This window comes from Mirounga leonina, unplaced genomic scaffold (assembly GCF_011800145.1).
Source record: "Mirounga leonina isolate KUSES-001 unplaced genomic scaffold, KU_Mleo_1.0 Mir_125, whole genome shotgun sequence".
Taxonomy (NCBI): Eukaryota; Metazoa; Chordata; class Mammalia; order Carnivora; family Phocidae; genus Mirounga; species Mirounga leonina.
Window position 1 is genome coordinate 14,306,250 of NW_023270305.1, and position 16,296 is coordinate 14,322,545.

The window sequence follows — 16,296 nt, forward strand, 5'->3', positions numbered from 1 at the left end:
ACCCTGAGCCTTCCTGGCTGGGGGGGACACGTATCTCCTCGTACCCCAGGGAATCTTCCACATAATAAGCCACCAGAAAATCTCCTCTGGGCCCCTGGGCTGTCACAAGACTCCAGTCTGATGGCACCAGGACTGTCCACACGGCTGAGCCAACCTGATAGGCCAGTGGGCCTCTGTGGTTTGGTGGCGACTTCATGGTCCAAAAGTATCTCCCCTGTGACTGTCCCAGAGCCTGAAGCCCCACCCTCGGAGCCGCCTTGTCATTAAGGCGGTGCCCTGGCCACAGATGTGCCCCAGGACTAAGTGTCCATGTCCCTGGGGGAGACCAGGGCTGAGGGCATATTGGAATCGGCCAGTTTTCATATGGGAGTTGGGGCAGGGTGTGTGAGACCAAGAATGTGCTAAGGACTATGGGCTTTGCAGTCTGCCACACCTGAATTCAAATCTGCCACTTAATTGGCGGTGTCACCGTGGGTACGTTAGTGACTCGGTCTTCCTCAATTTCCTCATCTGTCAAATGGAGCTAATTCTGCCTGGTGGTATTATCGTGAGGATACAATCAGACAATGGAGAAAATGCCCAGCATGATGCCTGGTGTGTACTCGGCTCTCAGTAAATGGCCGTTCTTGTTAATATTACGGGGAGGGCACCTACAGGGTGGTGGGGAGGACCGGCTTGGAGCTGCAGGAGGGTCCTGGGTGTCTGAACCCCAGGGGAGGGGGAAGAGGGGCATTTGGGCCCCAGCGAGAGGCTGCGCTCTCTTCCCCAGCTTGTCTGCAGCCGGGCCCTGGTGCTGTCCCCTGCTGTCTCAGCACCCTCTGGGAACACGGGGGAAGCCGAAGCCCCTCCCAGAAGCCTGTGCAGTCCCCAACCCCCTGTGTCCCTGAGGCCAGACCGGCCAAACCAGTAAGTAGATGGCCCAAGCAGATGAGTTCATTCAGTTCTTTATTGGTTATCTGGGCCCCAAAGCTGCCCCCTCAACTTCGGGTCTCCCTGAGCTGCACAGAAAGACCTGCCCCTCCGGGGGCCAGGAAGCGGACATACACCCAGCATACACAGCCCACTCTTTGGGGCTTATGTTCTGGTGCTGAGACTTCTAGGGGTGCAAATCTCTAGCCTCAAGGTTCATATCTCATCATTCTCCAGTTGAATAACATGAACTTCAAACTCATTTTGGGTGTTCCTGGACTCCAGTGTTTCCCCTGGATGCTCCTCTGCGTCCTTTCCAGCGTCGCTGGCCTCTTCCTGGCCCGCAGCCTCTGCTCTAGGGCCTCGGGCTTCTCTTTCAGCCTCTGCCTGTCCCCCAGCCTCCTGTACAGGCTCCAAGGACTCCCTTGTGGCCTCTACCTGTGCCCCATCTTCTCTGGGACCCAGGGCTCCCTGCAGCTCTTGTCTGGACGGGCTTTTAGCTAACGGGGACTGCCTCCCAACATCTTGTGGCTCCGGGGGCTCTTTGGGCTCTGTGTGCCTGGGGGCCTCTCCTGGGAAGTTGATAAGCTCTGCAGGGGTCATGAGCCCATCCCCATTCAGGTCCTGGGTCTCGAGCACCTTGTCCACTACCAGGATCACCTGTGGAAGCACACGTTTGCTGGAGAGTCTGCAGCAGACAGAGCTGTTCCCAGGAGCCCTGACCCTCCCAACACCTCCCCACGTTCCTGCCAGGCAGGCTCAGGGCACTTCTTTTATCGTGGATTCATCAAAAGAGCCATGATGAAAAAGACTAAAGCCCCAAGAAGCTGAGTCTCCTTCGTGGGAGAAGGGGCCCCCCGGCCAGCAGGGCTTACCGGGTTGGCGATAGGAAAATCAGCAGCTTCGGGCGCCAGAGCTGCAGTTAACATGGACAACAGCTCCAGGCCGTCCAGCTGTCCACTCTGGTCATAGTCGTGGAGGGCAAAGAGGTAGAGGAGAACTAAGGAGGAGAAGCCAGATCAGAAGAGGCACCAGGAACAGGTGGAGGAGGCAGGGGACAACTGACAGCCCGGGGTCAGTCTCGGCTCTGCTGCCCCTGAGCCCCCTGCCCGCTGGCCCCGGGGCCCAGCCCCTCACCCTGCTCCCGGCTCATGTGTTCCAGCTCCTTTTCCATTCTCTCCAGTCCCTGTAGGTAGTTCTGCAGAAGCCTGGCAGAAACGGGGAAAGTAAGCCCGGAGAGGCCAGTGTGCAGACCCAGGCCCACCCCCCCCAACCCCCGCCCAGCCCACTCACCGAAGCTGCTCCTGGCCTGGCTGGAAGGGGTTGGACAGGGGCAGCTGCTGCACCTCGGGGTCCAGGCTGGAGGAGGAAGAGAAGGGCCAGGCTTGCCAAGAGCCTCCCTGAGGATCCGGCCTACCAGCCTTCCCCCCTCAAGCTCCTGGCAGAGTTCTCTCCCCAGACCCAAAGGGCGTTGTTCTCTCAAATTCCCAAACACCTTGTGGGGAGGAGGCCCTTCTGGTCTTAGAAGCAGAACCTGACTCCCTCAGACTGTTTTTACAGATTCCTAACTTAGACGTTAAGGGATAAATAAAGCACCTGGTTAGACAGAGGCCAGATGAGGCCACACCTAGTAGATACAAGTTGGAGACCCAAGAAAACAGTGAGTGGGTGTCCGGACAGCGGGGCTCGCAGTCACCCCTCTGCTCTGGGGCCGGGCCCGAGGGGCAGGTCTGTGGCTCAGCCCCGAGGCACTGCCCAGGTTTCCGCAGACTGGATTTGCTCCATGGCGCAAGCTGAGGGCGTAGATGTTGGTTTTGGAGTTTTGATCGGCTCAGGCTCTCCTTCTCAGTCCTCCAAGCCCAAGATTTGCTCCCAGTTCTGGACGGGGCTGCCTGTTTGCCCAGATCGGTCCAGACCTGTGGGCCAGATGGCTGGCAGGAGCCTCGGCAGCAGCCTTTGCCCCGCGGCCAGCCTTGCTGCTCTCCCTGTATCTGTCCCCCAACCCAGCCCGCGGACCCGCGGTGTGCTCCTCACACGGGCACCCCTGAGACGGCTGGGCACACAACCCCGAATGGGTCTGCTAATGATCTCCAAGGCTCTGGCATTCCCACATAAGGTCTTGAGAAGGGAAGCGCAGCTTCCTCCCAAGCTTCACACCCCATTGGAACGGAGTCCCCGGATCCCCGATGAGCTGATCCCAGCAAAGGTGCACCGGGTGCCCGCTCTGCGGAGGGTGCCCCTACGGGCACAGAGATGGCAGTAACTGGGGGAGGGGGGCGGATATGGAGCTCAGGGAGCATACACCCCAGGCTCCTGCCTCCCACAGGGGCCCAGCACACCTCAGATTCTCCAGAGACTCTCCATATCCCAGCCTATGGCCCTGCCCGCTGAGGCCCATTACCTCACGGTTCCATCCTTGGGCGCGGCCGGACTCAGGGGCAGCAGCACTAACATTCTCATTGCCAAAGGTAACAACATCCCTGCTGGAACTGGAACTAGGAACAGAGTCAGGGAGTCAAGGGGGAGGGAGGTCTGCCACAGAGTGGGGGGATGGGAGGGTTAGACAGGCGCGCCTTCGCTCCCTGCCTCCACCTGCAGCCAGGTGACAGGACTCCTGCTCAGGGAGGAGGCCCGCATAGACATCAGCCATCCCCTGTGGCATTTGTCCAAAACAGATCTTACTCCAGACCCGGTGTGTAAAGCACGTAAATCAGACCTGCTGTGGTGGAAGCAGCTCTGAGGGCAGGAGCCCCTCCCCACACCCATCACCCCCAACCCCACTGAAGTGCCCTGCCCATCCCCCAACCATATCCTCGCCCCCCTAGTCCGAGGCGCTCGGAGAAGTGCAGTTCAAGTACATCTACTCCAGTCCAGTCCCTCACTTTGCAGATGGAAACTAGCTCCGAGACGTTAAGAAAAAGGCCAAATCAGAAATGCAGAGGGTCACAAAAAGACCATGACTTACACAGAGGCAGATTATTAGCCTGTATTTATTAAAACTCAGCCAAGAGCAAATCGGTAAAGGCTCAGACTCCTTGAAACAGATCTAAACTCAGGTAAGGATTGAAACAAATCAGAGTCAAACCAACGGTGGCCCCAGGACCTATTCCTTTCTCTTGGGAAATCCCAATAGAAAAGAAAAAACAGAAGCTTCCCTTTAGACCTACACTGTGCAGGCCCATTGGCAATGCAAGCACTTGGTTATATGAAAACAGTCAGAGAAAGGATAAGTCAGAAGCACAGAGCATGAAGCTTACTTGACTAGTTCCAGGTGGGATGTACGTTATCATAACGAATTCCTAAGGAAGCACACACCCACCACAGTTGAGGCCTGAGACCCCATCCCCATATCTAGGAAGATAAATCATCAGGTGCAGAGGATCAGGAACCTGTCATGGTCTTGGACATTCTGGCTGGCACGGAAGTCTCCTGGGGAAATGTCTGTAGCTTTCATCAGATTCTCAAAGAGCTCCATGGCTCTAACAAGGTGCAGAAGCACTGCTAGGCTGGACATCAACAGCTTCAGAGAGGTGGGGTAGGGCAGGGGAGCATCCGGCCCATGGGAAGATGCATGTGGGAGGCCAGTTGTAGCTGTGCAAGCAGACCCACCTTGAGGAAGAAGCAACAAAACATGGAAGTCTACAAGAAGGTGAAGCTACCGAGAGGCATAGAAACTGTCTTTAGGGCACCTGGGTGGCTCAGTCGGTTGGGTGTCTGCCTTTGGCTCAGGTCATGATCCCGGGGTCTTGGGATTGAGCCCCATATGGGGCTCTCTGCTCATCGGGGAGTCTGCTTCTCCCTCTCACTCTACCACTCCCCCCTGCTTGTGCTCTCTCTCTCGAATAAGTAAAATATTAAAAAAAAAAAAGAAACTGTCTTCAGTTTTCTCTGCATACGTGGCCCCAATAGATATCATTAGTCTACATAGTTGATTGGTGTCCGTAATCTGCAGTAGCCAAATGGGTATTGAAGCCACTGCTCCCCTAAAGGTGTTCATGAACATTGGCTGCAATACAGATCCTTGAGCTCCGGTTGTTGCACCCAAGAGAGAAAACAAGTCTTGGGCCCATCCGAGGGAGGGAGTTGGAACTGAGATCCCCATATCATCAACTGGGGGCCCTCAGAGGTCCAACTACCGTGGATACATCTCAGTGAAAGGGTCTTCTAGAAAAATATCCAAACCTCCATGTCTGGGCGTATCATAGTAAATGTCCCAATGAAAAGTCATTCCAAAGCTGAATAAAAATAGAACGTATCTTTTCAAATGCATTGAGTTGGCAAGAAAGTAAGAAATTCTGAGTACGAAAGCACAGTGAAAATAGTAATCCTCGGGGGGAAATGAGCTTGAAGTCAGCTTTTGCCTTGTCTGCCAAACCAAACCCGGGTGAGTCTGCAGTATCAGTCTGGGTGCTTGGTGCAACAGAGGAGCCCAGAGATAAGGCCTGGACCCACCCAGTGTGAGGAGACTAGTGGGAGATTCCCTACCTAAAGCTGGGATTCAAACAGCCCGACCCAATCATAAGGGTGAACAAAAAGTAAATGTGCCACAAAGAAGGGCAGCACAAATCTCGCCTGTCTTGACCTTGGTGCTGGGTGGAAGGGATAAAGTCTTCCCTGAGAATTTGTAAGAAGCTTGCTCTACTGTGGGTGCAAGACCTGAACTAAGCTACCTCTGTGGTTCAAGAACCTAAAGCAGATCATTTATATATTAAGTGGTACCTGGTTGAGAGTACCTCCAGTCAACTAGTAGAGGAAAATATACATCTTGTCCGAGAAACACAACTCCAATCCAGGCCTCAAAGAAATTCCATTGGTAAAGTGTCACGGAGCATGCCCTCACAGCCAGAAAGTCATAAACATGCAAGGTAATAAGACACTGTGAGTGAGAGCCAGCTAACCAATAGCGGGTAAAACCAGACTTGCAAATTAAAGACATGGGAATTATCATACAGAGAACATAAAGTATATTTAATATGTTTCAAGACATTAAAGAGAAGCTTGAAACTATGGGAAAGGAATATAAGCATAAAAATGACCAAGAAGATTTGAAGAAGAACCAAATATAACTTACACAAACATAATGAAAAGATTGATTTTAAAATGCAAACAGTAAGCGTTAGACTCAGACGATGTGAGAATTAATGAACAAATTATCCAGAAGATAGTTCGTTGAGCCAAAGACAGAAAATATAAAATACAGGTTAAGCAGCATGGAAGATGGAGGAGATACCAGAGAAAACTGGATCGAAGCAGTGTTCTAAGATATAACAGTTGAGATTTTTCCAATCTATTACAAAACACTAATACTCTAACCCAGGAAGCCCAACAATCCAAGGAAAATTAAATAAACAGGATACACACCCAGAGCTGTTCTGAAACTATAGAATACCAAGAAAAAGAGAAGATCTTAAAAGCTGTCAGAAAGAAAAGACAAATCCCCCAAAAGGACAATTAGACTGACAGTTGATTTCTCAACAGCAACAGTGATTCCAGATTACAGTACTACTATAGTATTTTAACACATTGAGAAGGGGGAGTGGTGGGGAGGGAGAACTGCCATTCTAGAATTCTAGTCTCAGCAAAATTATCTTCCAAGAATGAGGTGAAACAAAAAGTTTTAATAAACAACAGATTAGAGAATTTGCCACCAACATTCCTCCATTAAAGGAAATTCTAAGGGATCTATTGCAGGAAAAAGGAAAATGATCCCAGAAGGGTGTGAAATACAAGGAAATATGGTGAGCAGAAAAAAAATCAGAAAGTATTTGGGAAAATAGAAACAAACATAGATTGATAATTATGTTAATATAGGAAGCAAAAAAAGGTGGACTGAGCTACAATATTGGACAACATTAAGATGTAAGGTGAGGATGGTTGTTTGGGAAGAGAGTAGACATACTGAGCAACTTTGTTAAATATGCATGTAAAGGTCTTAAGGATAACCACTAAAAAAAAAAAAAAAATGGTATGTATGACCTCAAACCAGCAGAGAAAAAAATGAGTGGAATATTTTTTTAATGTAGATTTATTTATTTATTTATTTTTAAAGATTTTATTTTTTTGACAGAGAGAGACACAGAGAGAGAGGGAACACAAGCAGGGGGAGTGGGAGAGGGAGAGAGAGAAGCAGGCTTCCCGCTGAGCAGGGAGCCTGATGCCATGCAGGGCTGGATCCCAGGACACTGGGATCATGACCTGAGCCGAAGGCAGATGCTTAACGACTGAGCCACCCAGGCGCCCCGAATGGAATTTTTTTTTAAATGACTTCAAAGGAAGGCAGAAAAGAGAATAGAGAAACTTAAAAAATTAAAAAGGAAGGCAAATAGAAAGCATAAAATAAGATGGTAAAAATATATCTAAGTTTATCAGTGGTCATAACTATAAAATCTTTAAATTGATCAGTTAAGAAACAGAAATTGCCAAAATGTATACAAAACAAAATACAGTTATATGTAATTTTCAGGAGATGAACCTAAAAAGTATAGACACACGTTGAAAGCAAAAGGATGGAAGAAGGATATATAAAGCAATTTTAAAAAGGCAATAATAGACAAAAGAAAGCTAGTATAGCTTTATTGGCATTAGACTAGACGTGACGATGAAAGGCATTATCATAGATAATTACAAAATTCATAAAAATAAATTCATAAAAATTTAATCCCCTGGGAAGAGATCATAGTTCTGAACTTGTATATGTCTAATAACATAGCCCAAAACATCTAAAATAAAAACTGGCATAACACAACACACCTATTAGAATGGCCAAAATCCAGGACACTCACCACACTAAACACTGGCAAGGAGGTGAAGCAGCAGGAACTCTCATTCATTGCTGGTGGGAATGCAAAATGGCGTAGCCACTTTGGAAGACACTTAGGCAAGTTTCGTATGAAGCTAACCGTATTCTTACCATACAATCCAGCAAATCCAGCAATTGCACTCCTTCATATTTACTGAGAGGAGCTGAAAAATCCTGTCCACAGAAAAACCTGCACATAGATGTTTATAGCAGCTTTATTCATAATTGCAAAAACTCGAAAGCAACCAAGATGTCCTTCAATAGTGGAAGGGGAAATAAACTGTGGTATATTCAGACAATGGAATATTAGTGATAAAAAGAAATGAGCTATCAAGCCATGAAAAGACCTAGAGGAATTTAAATGAATATTACTAAGTGAAAGAAGCCAATCTGAAAAGGCTATGCACTGTATGATTCCGACGATATGACATTCTGGAAAAGGCAAAACTGTGGAGACAGTCAAAAAATCAGTGGTTGCTAGGGGTTGGGGTGGAAGGGATGAAGAGGTGGAGCACAGAAGATTTTAGGGCAGTGAAACTACTCTCTATGATACTATAATGATGGAGACATGTCATTATACATTTGTCCAAACCCACAGAATGTACAAGAATGAACCCTACTGTAAACTATGGACTTTGAGTGATGATGTGTCAGTGTAGGTTCATCCAGTTGTCACGAATGTACACTCTGGTCTGGGATGTTGAGAATGGGGGAGCAGTGCATGTGTGTGGGGGGCACAGAGGTATATAGGAAATCTCTGTACATCCCTCTCAATTTTGCTGTGAACCTAAAACTGCTCTAAAAAAATAAAATCTTAAAAAAAAAACTAGCAGAACTACAAGGAGAAAAGTCTAATCTGCCATCATGGTGGGAGAATTTAACATACCTCATTCAGTATTTGAAAGATTAAGCAGACTGAAAATGAGTAAGAATGTAGTACGTTGAATAAAGCACTTAATATGCCTGAGCTAATGAACAAATGAGAGACCCCCCCCACTTCAGTCCCTTAGCAAATACATATTCTTCTCAATGCATGTGGAATATTTATAAAAACTGACAAGTAATGGGCCAGAGCACATGGCTCAGTGAATATCAAAGAATCTGTCTCACACTATATTATATGACTGACATGTAATTACATAGAAACGAATAACAAAAATGATGCAAAAAACTCACATATATGGAAATTAAAGGGTATACCTGCATGTGGATCAGAGAAGAATATCATAATGGAAACTGTTAAATACTTAGAATCGGATGATACTGGGAAAATATGCATGAAAACAAGATAGGTAGCCAGAGGGAACGTGGACTGACTTAAAAGCATATATTAGAAGAAAGGGCCAAAAGTTCATGAGTTAAGCTTCCAACTCAATAAGGCAGTAAAATAGAAGAAACTTATAGAAATAAAAAATAAAAAATGGCAGAGATTGGGAATATAATAGAGAAGAGCAACAAAGCCAGATACTGGTGTTTCTTTAAAAGGACTAATAAAATAGACAAACCTCTGACAACTCGCATTAAGAACGAGAAAAGGCACAAATAAAGAACATTAGCAATGAACATGGGGACATAACTACAGAAATCGCAGAAATTTGAAAACTCAGAGGTCAGAGTTAATTTCCTAGAAAAACTTAATAGCAAAACTGATGGAGGAAGAAATAGCAAATCTTTTTTTTTTTTTGAAGTAGCAAATCTTAATAGTCCTATAACCATTAAAGAAATTGAATCAGTGAGGATTAACCTCTATTGTTTGAGGGACTACAAACCTGAAACGTTTCTAGAGAGCAATCTGCAAAGGTGCAGTAATTGCCATGAAACTCTGACCCAATGATACCATCCTGAGGATTACATCGGGAGGAACTCATATGGAAAAGAAATTATAAAGATATTTATAACGGTGCTATCCATATTAGTGAAAGAAACATAATCAACCTGAATGGCTAACATTGAGGCAGGGGCTAAGCAAATCACATTACATGATGGAGCAATTAGAAATGTTATAAATATGGCAGAGCGCCTGGGTGGCTCAGTCGGTTGTGTGCCTGACTCTTGGTTTCAGCTCAGGTCATGGTCTCAGGGTCTGGGGTTGGCGGGGGGGGGGGGGGCGCCCCCCCCCCCCCCCCCGGGCTCTGAGCTTGGTGGGGAGTCTGCTTCTCCCTTTCTCTCTCTCCCTGTGCCCAACCCCCTGCTCTCTCACTCTCAAATAAATTTTTTTTTAAATGATAAATATTGCAAACTCTTAAGTTTTAAAGGAAAAAATAGATGTGAATATATCAAAGGTTTAAACTTCTGCATCACGAGAGACACCATAAGTCAAGTACAACAGGACAAGTGAGAGAGGACTAGGGGAGTGCAAGTAGGGTTCAAAACTACCTGGGTTCTTGGGAGGGAGGAGCTTACCGAAGCCTGCCTCAACAGGGGGCGAAAGACAGAAATCTCAAGAGAGAGCCCATGGGGATTGAGGAGAGATGCAAGACTGCAGACGTCTGTGCCTGAACCAGGAGGATCAGGGAGAAGGCCCTGCACACAGGGTGCCTGAGCGTTCTGGAAGTAATGGCTGAAGGAGGGTACAGGTCAATGGGGCAGAGGGCCCTGGTTCTTTATGTCCAGAGTGCTGCTGGGTTTCTTGGGGGGTGGGGTGGTGGTGGTAGCTGGATTCAGCTGAGGGTTCCAGTCTCTAAGGCGGAAGAAGAGGCACGTAATGGCTGAGAAGGCCAGCTGGCCAGAAGAAGCCAGAAGGAGAGTGCTGGAAAGTAGAGACCCAGGGACCAGATACCACAGAGGATAGCTTGGGTTGAGCCAGATGTCAAAGACCTTTGTTGACAAAGACCAAGAGGTTGAGCAGCCGCAGGGAAGGCAAATAGAAATATAAGTTTGTAGAATGAAGATAAAGTTGATTTACTTCTTTAATATGTATTAAGCACCTACTGTGTGTGAGGCACTATCTTAGAAGTGAGATGATAATATAAAGTAGTATTTGTCCTTTTTGTTCTTAAAGCTTGCAAATATGTAAGTAAGAAAAGATACAAATGTTAGACAATGATTGAGGGAGGGACAGAAAAACACAGAATTACTAAAGAAGAGGTGGCACAGCCTACAGGGGAAGGGTATGGGCCTTCACCTCAGGCTGCCTGAATCCCAGTCCTGGCTCTGGAACTGTGAGCCTTCGGTGTTTTAGGTCCTCCATCTACAGTGTGAGGCCGGAGAGAGCACCTCCGTGGGGTGTGGTAAGGTGCCATGACACGAGGTCCTACACACCCTACACATTTTGCACAGTGCTTGGCTGTACAATAATGCCCGTTTCCCTCCAGGAGTCTTTCTGGACTGCTCTGCAGTGGCTTCACACATACCCACCGCCCTGGGCTCCCCACCTGGACACCCTCAGATTGTTTCCTGCACCCCCACCCCATCTGTTTACTGCCAGGACCGGGGCCTACAGGAGGAGCTAGAGTAATTTAAATCCCTCAGAGCTGTCAAAACCTATTATCCGGGCTTCTCATGCACTAGCAGTTGCCTTTTAAAAGAGGACTCTCTGGTGGTAGCGATTCAGGCATAAAGGGGAAGCACCCCTCACATCCCACTAATCTACTCACTCGTTAGGCCAGATGCACCGGTTTGCAAAACAGGTCTACAAATTCCTTGACATTTCTTCCCACAAAGGACCAAGTCTAATTTGCCTTTCCTTGTATACGATCTGGACTTAGCCACTCACTTCTAAACAACAGCTGAAATAAAGGTGTGGGTCAGAAAAGGTGCCATAGCTTGTACCTGGTTCTGCTTCTCTCTCGCTCTGTCTCCCCACGCGCAGATATGCACCTCTGGGAGCCCTGAGCCGCCACGGAAGAAGTCTGGCGTCCCCGAAGCTGCCACGCTGAAAAGACTGTGACCTTGGGTAAGTTAATTATCCTCACTGGACTTCAGTTACCTTATCTGCACAATGAGATAATAGTGAGTGCATAATGAATTACTTCTTGCACAAATTAATGTAGTAGCCTCTCTCTTGCCTTTGCCTCTGGTATCTTCTCCACTTAAGGAACCCTCCAGGGGCACCTGGGTAGCTCACTCAGTTAAGCATCTTGACTCTCAGTTTGGGCTCAGGTCATGATCTCGGGGTGGTGAGATCGAGCCCCATGTCCTGAGCATGGAGCCTGCTTGAGATTCTCTCCTTCCCTCTTCCTCTGATCTTCCCCCTGTGTGCTCTCGGTCTCTCAAGTAAAGAAATAAATCTTAAAAAAAAAAGAACCCTCCATACCCACATCACATTAATCTTCCTTAGCTAGAACACCACTGCTCCAAAATCTTCAGTGGCTCCCTATTTCTATTATAGCCCACGGTCCTCACCTTGGCATTCAAGGCCTTCTACAATCAGCTTTCAGGTTACCATTTTATATTCGTCTTCCAGTGCTCCATTACACTAACACTCAGCTTCCGACAGAAGGGTGACTGGAGTCCCCCCAAAGTGCTTCTCACTTTCACTTTTCAGTGCTTTTGCCCAAGCTGTTCTACCCTCTACCTGGAATACCCTGAGCTCTCCTGACAACCTGAGCATTCTGGTTATAGTTCATGTCACAGACTTAAATAACTGTATGGCTCACCTCTATTGTTTAAAGGTAGTCAAGCTAAGGCACCTCAAGTAACATGTAATGACGTTGGTGTGATGTGATTTGTTCACGCTTAAGACATTTCTCAGCACTTAACAAAAGCTTTTGTAAGCAACAGAAATAAAGCCATTATTGAACCACTGCCTGTCAAATAAATGTGTTCCTAATCATTTCCTACAACCATAAAGCGAACAAATGTAATTTACCCTCATGACCACCTGAAAGCCACCACAACTCTTAGTTAACAGTTGTGATGTAACTCAGTAGTTATTCACATCCTTCACACACACTCACATTCATACACTCACATTCACAATGACTCTCAGGCCTCAAATTTCTTCGAGCCTTGACACCAGCGCAGTGAGGAGAGCCCAGCCTTGGGGTCAGACCTCTGATCAGATCCTGCCTCTCGGTTCTGACAGTGTGATCCAGGCGGGTGTCTTAACCTCTCTGAGCCTGGGATAACAGTATCTGTCTTGTAAGGGCCTGGGGAAGATGCAATGGGATAATGCAGGTTAAATGACTGGCATCTGAGGATTTCCAGAGAATCTAGGATGCGGCAGGGGCCTTTGATCTTGGGTAGCCTCCCATCCAGTGCAAAACTTTTCCCACAGCATCCCTGTCAATGGCCATTCAGCCCTTGCTTGACTTTCCACATCAAGAGTCTAGCACCTCATAGGGCATCCATTCTGTTTCTGGCTGAGTCTCACTGTCCCAAAGTTATTTTGAACCAAATCCTAACCCTTATCCCTCTGGTGCCCCTGTGCCTCCCAGGACACGACCCCGCCCCCTAAAAGAAGAAGAGAGAGTGGTTCTACAGCCAAAAAGGTCCCACACCTGAGAGCCGGTCTCCACCCTGCCACTTCCAACTGGGTGATAACCTGGGGCCCCTCCCCAGCCCCCCTTTTCTTCATCTGTCAAATGAGGATCAAACTCCCGCCAGCCCCCAAGCCCCCGCGCAGGATGTCAGAGCGACAAAGGGTCGGGAATTGTGGAACCCCCTCATCACACCTAGGAAGCTCAGGATTCGCTTTCCAGCCCCTTCCTCTATCCACTCACCCGGGGGCTGGGCGGGGGGAACCTCCTCCCGGGAGATGCCCCGAGGCGGGAGCCGCCGCTCCAGCCCCGTCCGCGCCTCAGGGGGACGCAGAGGGACTGCGCCTGCAGCCCGGGGACCCAGACGCCGGGAGGGCGCCCCGGCCCCGCGGTCCCGCCCCGCGGCGACCCGTGCGTCCCCGCCGGCTTTGGTGGCGGCGGCGGCCCCCCGCCCGCCCAGCCCGGTGCCCGGCCGCCCCGGGCCGGAGCGCGGACCCACCTGCGGCGGCGCGACGAGGGCTGGGGTCCGGCTTCGCGGCGGCTCGACGCTGTGCGCCCGCCGCGCCTCGGCTCGCCGCCGCCGCCGCCGCCGCCGGGCCCTCCCCCCGGGCGGCTCCACGTGGCCGCTCCACGTCGCCCTCCCGCCGGCCGCCGCCCTGGCCCGGGCAGAGTGCGCAGCGGCCGCGGCCGCCCCCCTCCGCAGCCCCCGCAGCCCCGCCGGGCTCGTCCCCGCGGTGCCCGCGCGTGTGTGCGCGTGTGTATGAGCGCGCGTGGGTGAGCGTGTGCGCGCGCCTCCATCAGAGAGACAGAGACGGACGTCTAGAGACACAGAGACAAAGAGCCGATGGCGACGCGGGTGTTTAGGAGAAGCAGGGCTAACGGTGCCACAGCCTGCCGGCCCCCAGATGTGCAGGACAAGCCTGCAGCTGTTAGTGTGACCGGGGCTGCTGGCTGTGTGTGAGGCGCCCGCGACGGTAGGGGTATGGACGCTGTATCCAGACTGACAAGACGGCCCTGAGAGGGTATGGCCGGTGCGAGAATGACTGGGTGTGTGACCGGAGAGGACATTCGTGGCACACGTGTCAGGGTATCTGGTGGAACTCTTCCTGAGTTGTCTGTGATGCTCAAGGGACAGCCGTGACTGCCGGTTTCCAGGGAAGGTGTCATTGTGTGGCGGTGACCGTGTGCATCACTGAGAAGTGGCTCCATACGAGACACAGTTGGGGAGGGCCTGGGAAAGGATCATCTTAAGGGCGATGGTGGCAGTCGTTTGCCAGCACAGAGTGTAGCTTTGCGGTCAAAATGGTGTGTCACCTACTTTCGTCACTGTGATCGGTTCCACCTACGCTTCAGACTACATCCTCACCCACTGGCCCAAGGTCTTAGTTCTTTAAAGGAATAACTTCAACTCTTCCAGAATCTTCAGAATCTTCAACTTCTCCCTCTCCATCAGCTCCTTCCCATCAGCATCTATCACGACAAACAGACTCTCATCAAGGTCACCCTGTCCTCCTTCCTATGGTGGACATTGCTGGATACTACCTGCTGGAATCATGGTATCCACTGGCTGCAGCAACACCATTCTTTCTCTTGGCATTTCTTCTTCATTTTCTTTGTGTCCGAGTCCTCTGGGCTGTCTTCTCACTCCCCATCTGCTCATGTGTTCATCTGTTCATGTAGTTTCCATCACTATCTGTTATGGGTGGAACTGAGTCCCTCAAAAAGTCATATGTTGTCATCCTAACCCCCAATACCTCAGAATGTGACCTTATGGGGAAATAGGGTCACTGCAGGTATAATTAGTGAAAATGAGGTCATGTTGGCCCATGCTACTCCAATATGACTGGTGTCCACACACACACACACACACACACACACACACAGAGAACAGCATGTGAAGACGCAGGCAGAGATTGGAACGAAGCTTCTACATGCCAAGGAATGCCAAAGATTGCCAGCAAACCCCCAGAAGCTAGAGAAGAGGTGTGGAACAGATGCTTCCTCACAACTCTCAGAAGGAGCCAATCTTTCTGAACCTTGGACTTCTAGTCTCCAGAACTGTCAGACAATAAACGTCTGTTGTTTAAGACAGCCAGCATGTAGTACTTTGTTATGGCAACCCTGCAAACTAATATATCATTTAAATGCTGATGACTACCGAATCTCAAATTCTAATCTCCAAGCCCCAGACTACTTCAGGAATTGAACATCCTCTAATTTGTGCCTAGATTTTAATTTATAAAGGTGACTGAGTGACAACATGGAGAGGTCAATGCCACTGAAAGAAACATTTAATGTTACAGTTCCCGAGAAACGAGAGGCACAGCTCACCACACAGGACGGCAGGGGGAGGCACCAGTGTAAGAGGGCAGAAAGGAGCCAGGGGGGAAGGCACAGGCCACAGCCTCTGCTAAATGGGAAAGGCAAGGCAAGGTAGACAGTTTAGGATTGGCTAGTTGGAGTCATTCAGGCAGGCTTTGGGACATAGGAACTGTCCCTAGTTATCTGACACCTGACCCTGGGTTGATTTTAGGAGAGGGGAAATACTGGTTTGTTGAGTGAGAATTAGATTAAAGTAGTAGCTCAGAGTATGGGCTCTGGATTGCAGGTGAGATGTCAACTTTGGCTGTTAGTTTGGCTCTGTGATTCATGGATGCCAAGTAGACACAGAATCTAAGAAAACACAATTAGCAGCGACCACGCTACCCTCTATGTGTCTAAGAATGAATCTTCCTCCTCCTCAAACCTTCCTCTTCCCAGTTCCCCTATCTCAGGGACTGGCAGCGCCATGCATCCCTGAGTCATACAGTCAGAAACTTGGGAGTCCTTCATGATTTCTCCTTCTCTCCCAACCTCCAACCTACCACCAGGTCCTATCAATTCTGCCTCCTATCTTAAAGATCTTCACTCCTCTTTGGAGCTTCCTCCAGGCCAGGCTGCCATCTGCCATTCCAAAATTCTCTTAACAGCCTAACTGGCCTGTTTCCTTTCTCAGCCTCCTCCAATCCATTCTCCAAGTTGCCTGAATGATTCTTCTAAAACACAATTCCGGTCATGTCACCCACCCCTTCGTAAAACCCTTTGGTGGCTTTCCTCCACCCTTTGTTTAAACTCTAACATCCCTTTTTTTTTTTTTAGATTTTATTTATTTATTTATTTGACAGAGAG

At 49.1% G+C, this 16,296-nt stretch overlaps 1 protein-coding gene across 5 annotated transcripts; it reads right to left on the reverse strand.

The window, feature by feature from the left end:
* Positions 1–928: 928 nt before the first annotated feature.
* CGREF1 (cell growth regulator with EF-hand domain 1) lies at positions 929–13,717 on the reverse strand. 5 transcript variants are annotated; one of them, XM_035000764.1, is made up of 8 exons: positions 13,628–13,695; positions 12,621–12,798; positions 11,480–11,641; positions 3,311–3,404; positions 2,203–2,268; positions 2,047–2,117; positions 1,785–1,909; positions 929–1,569 (listed from the first exon to the last, which is right to left on the reverse strand). In XM_035000764.1, exons 4-8 carry the CDS (start codon positions 3,385–3,387, stop codon positions 1,126–1,128), a joined length of 783 nt encoding a protein of 260 aa, XP_034856655.1. In that variant the 5' UTR covers positions 3,388–3,404; positions 11,480–11,641; positions 12,621–12,798; positions 13,628–13,695; the 3' UTR covers positions 929–1,125. The 5 variants fall into 5 exon arrangements, with proteins under 5 accessions (XP_034856655.1, XP_034856653.1, XP_034856654.1 ...); XM_035000762.1 differs by lacking the exon at positions 12,621–12,798 and having other exon boundaries at positions 13,628–13,717; XM_035000763.1 differs by lacking the exon at positions 13,628–13,695 and having other exon boundaries at positions 12,621–13,351.
* Positions 13,718–16,296: the final 2,579 nt, after the last annotated feature.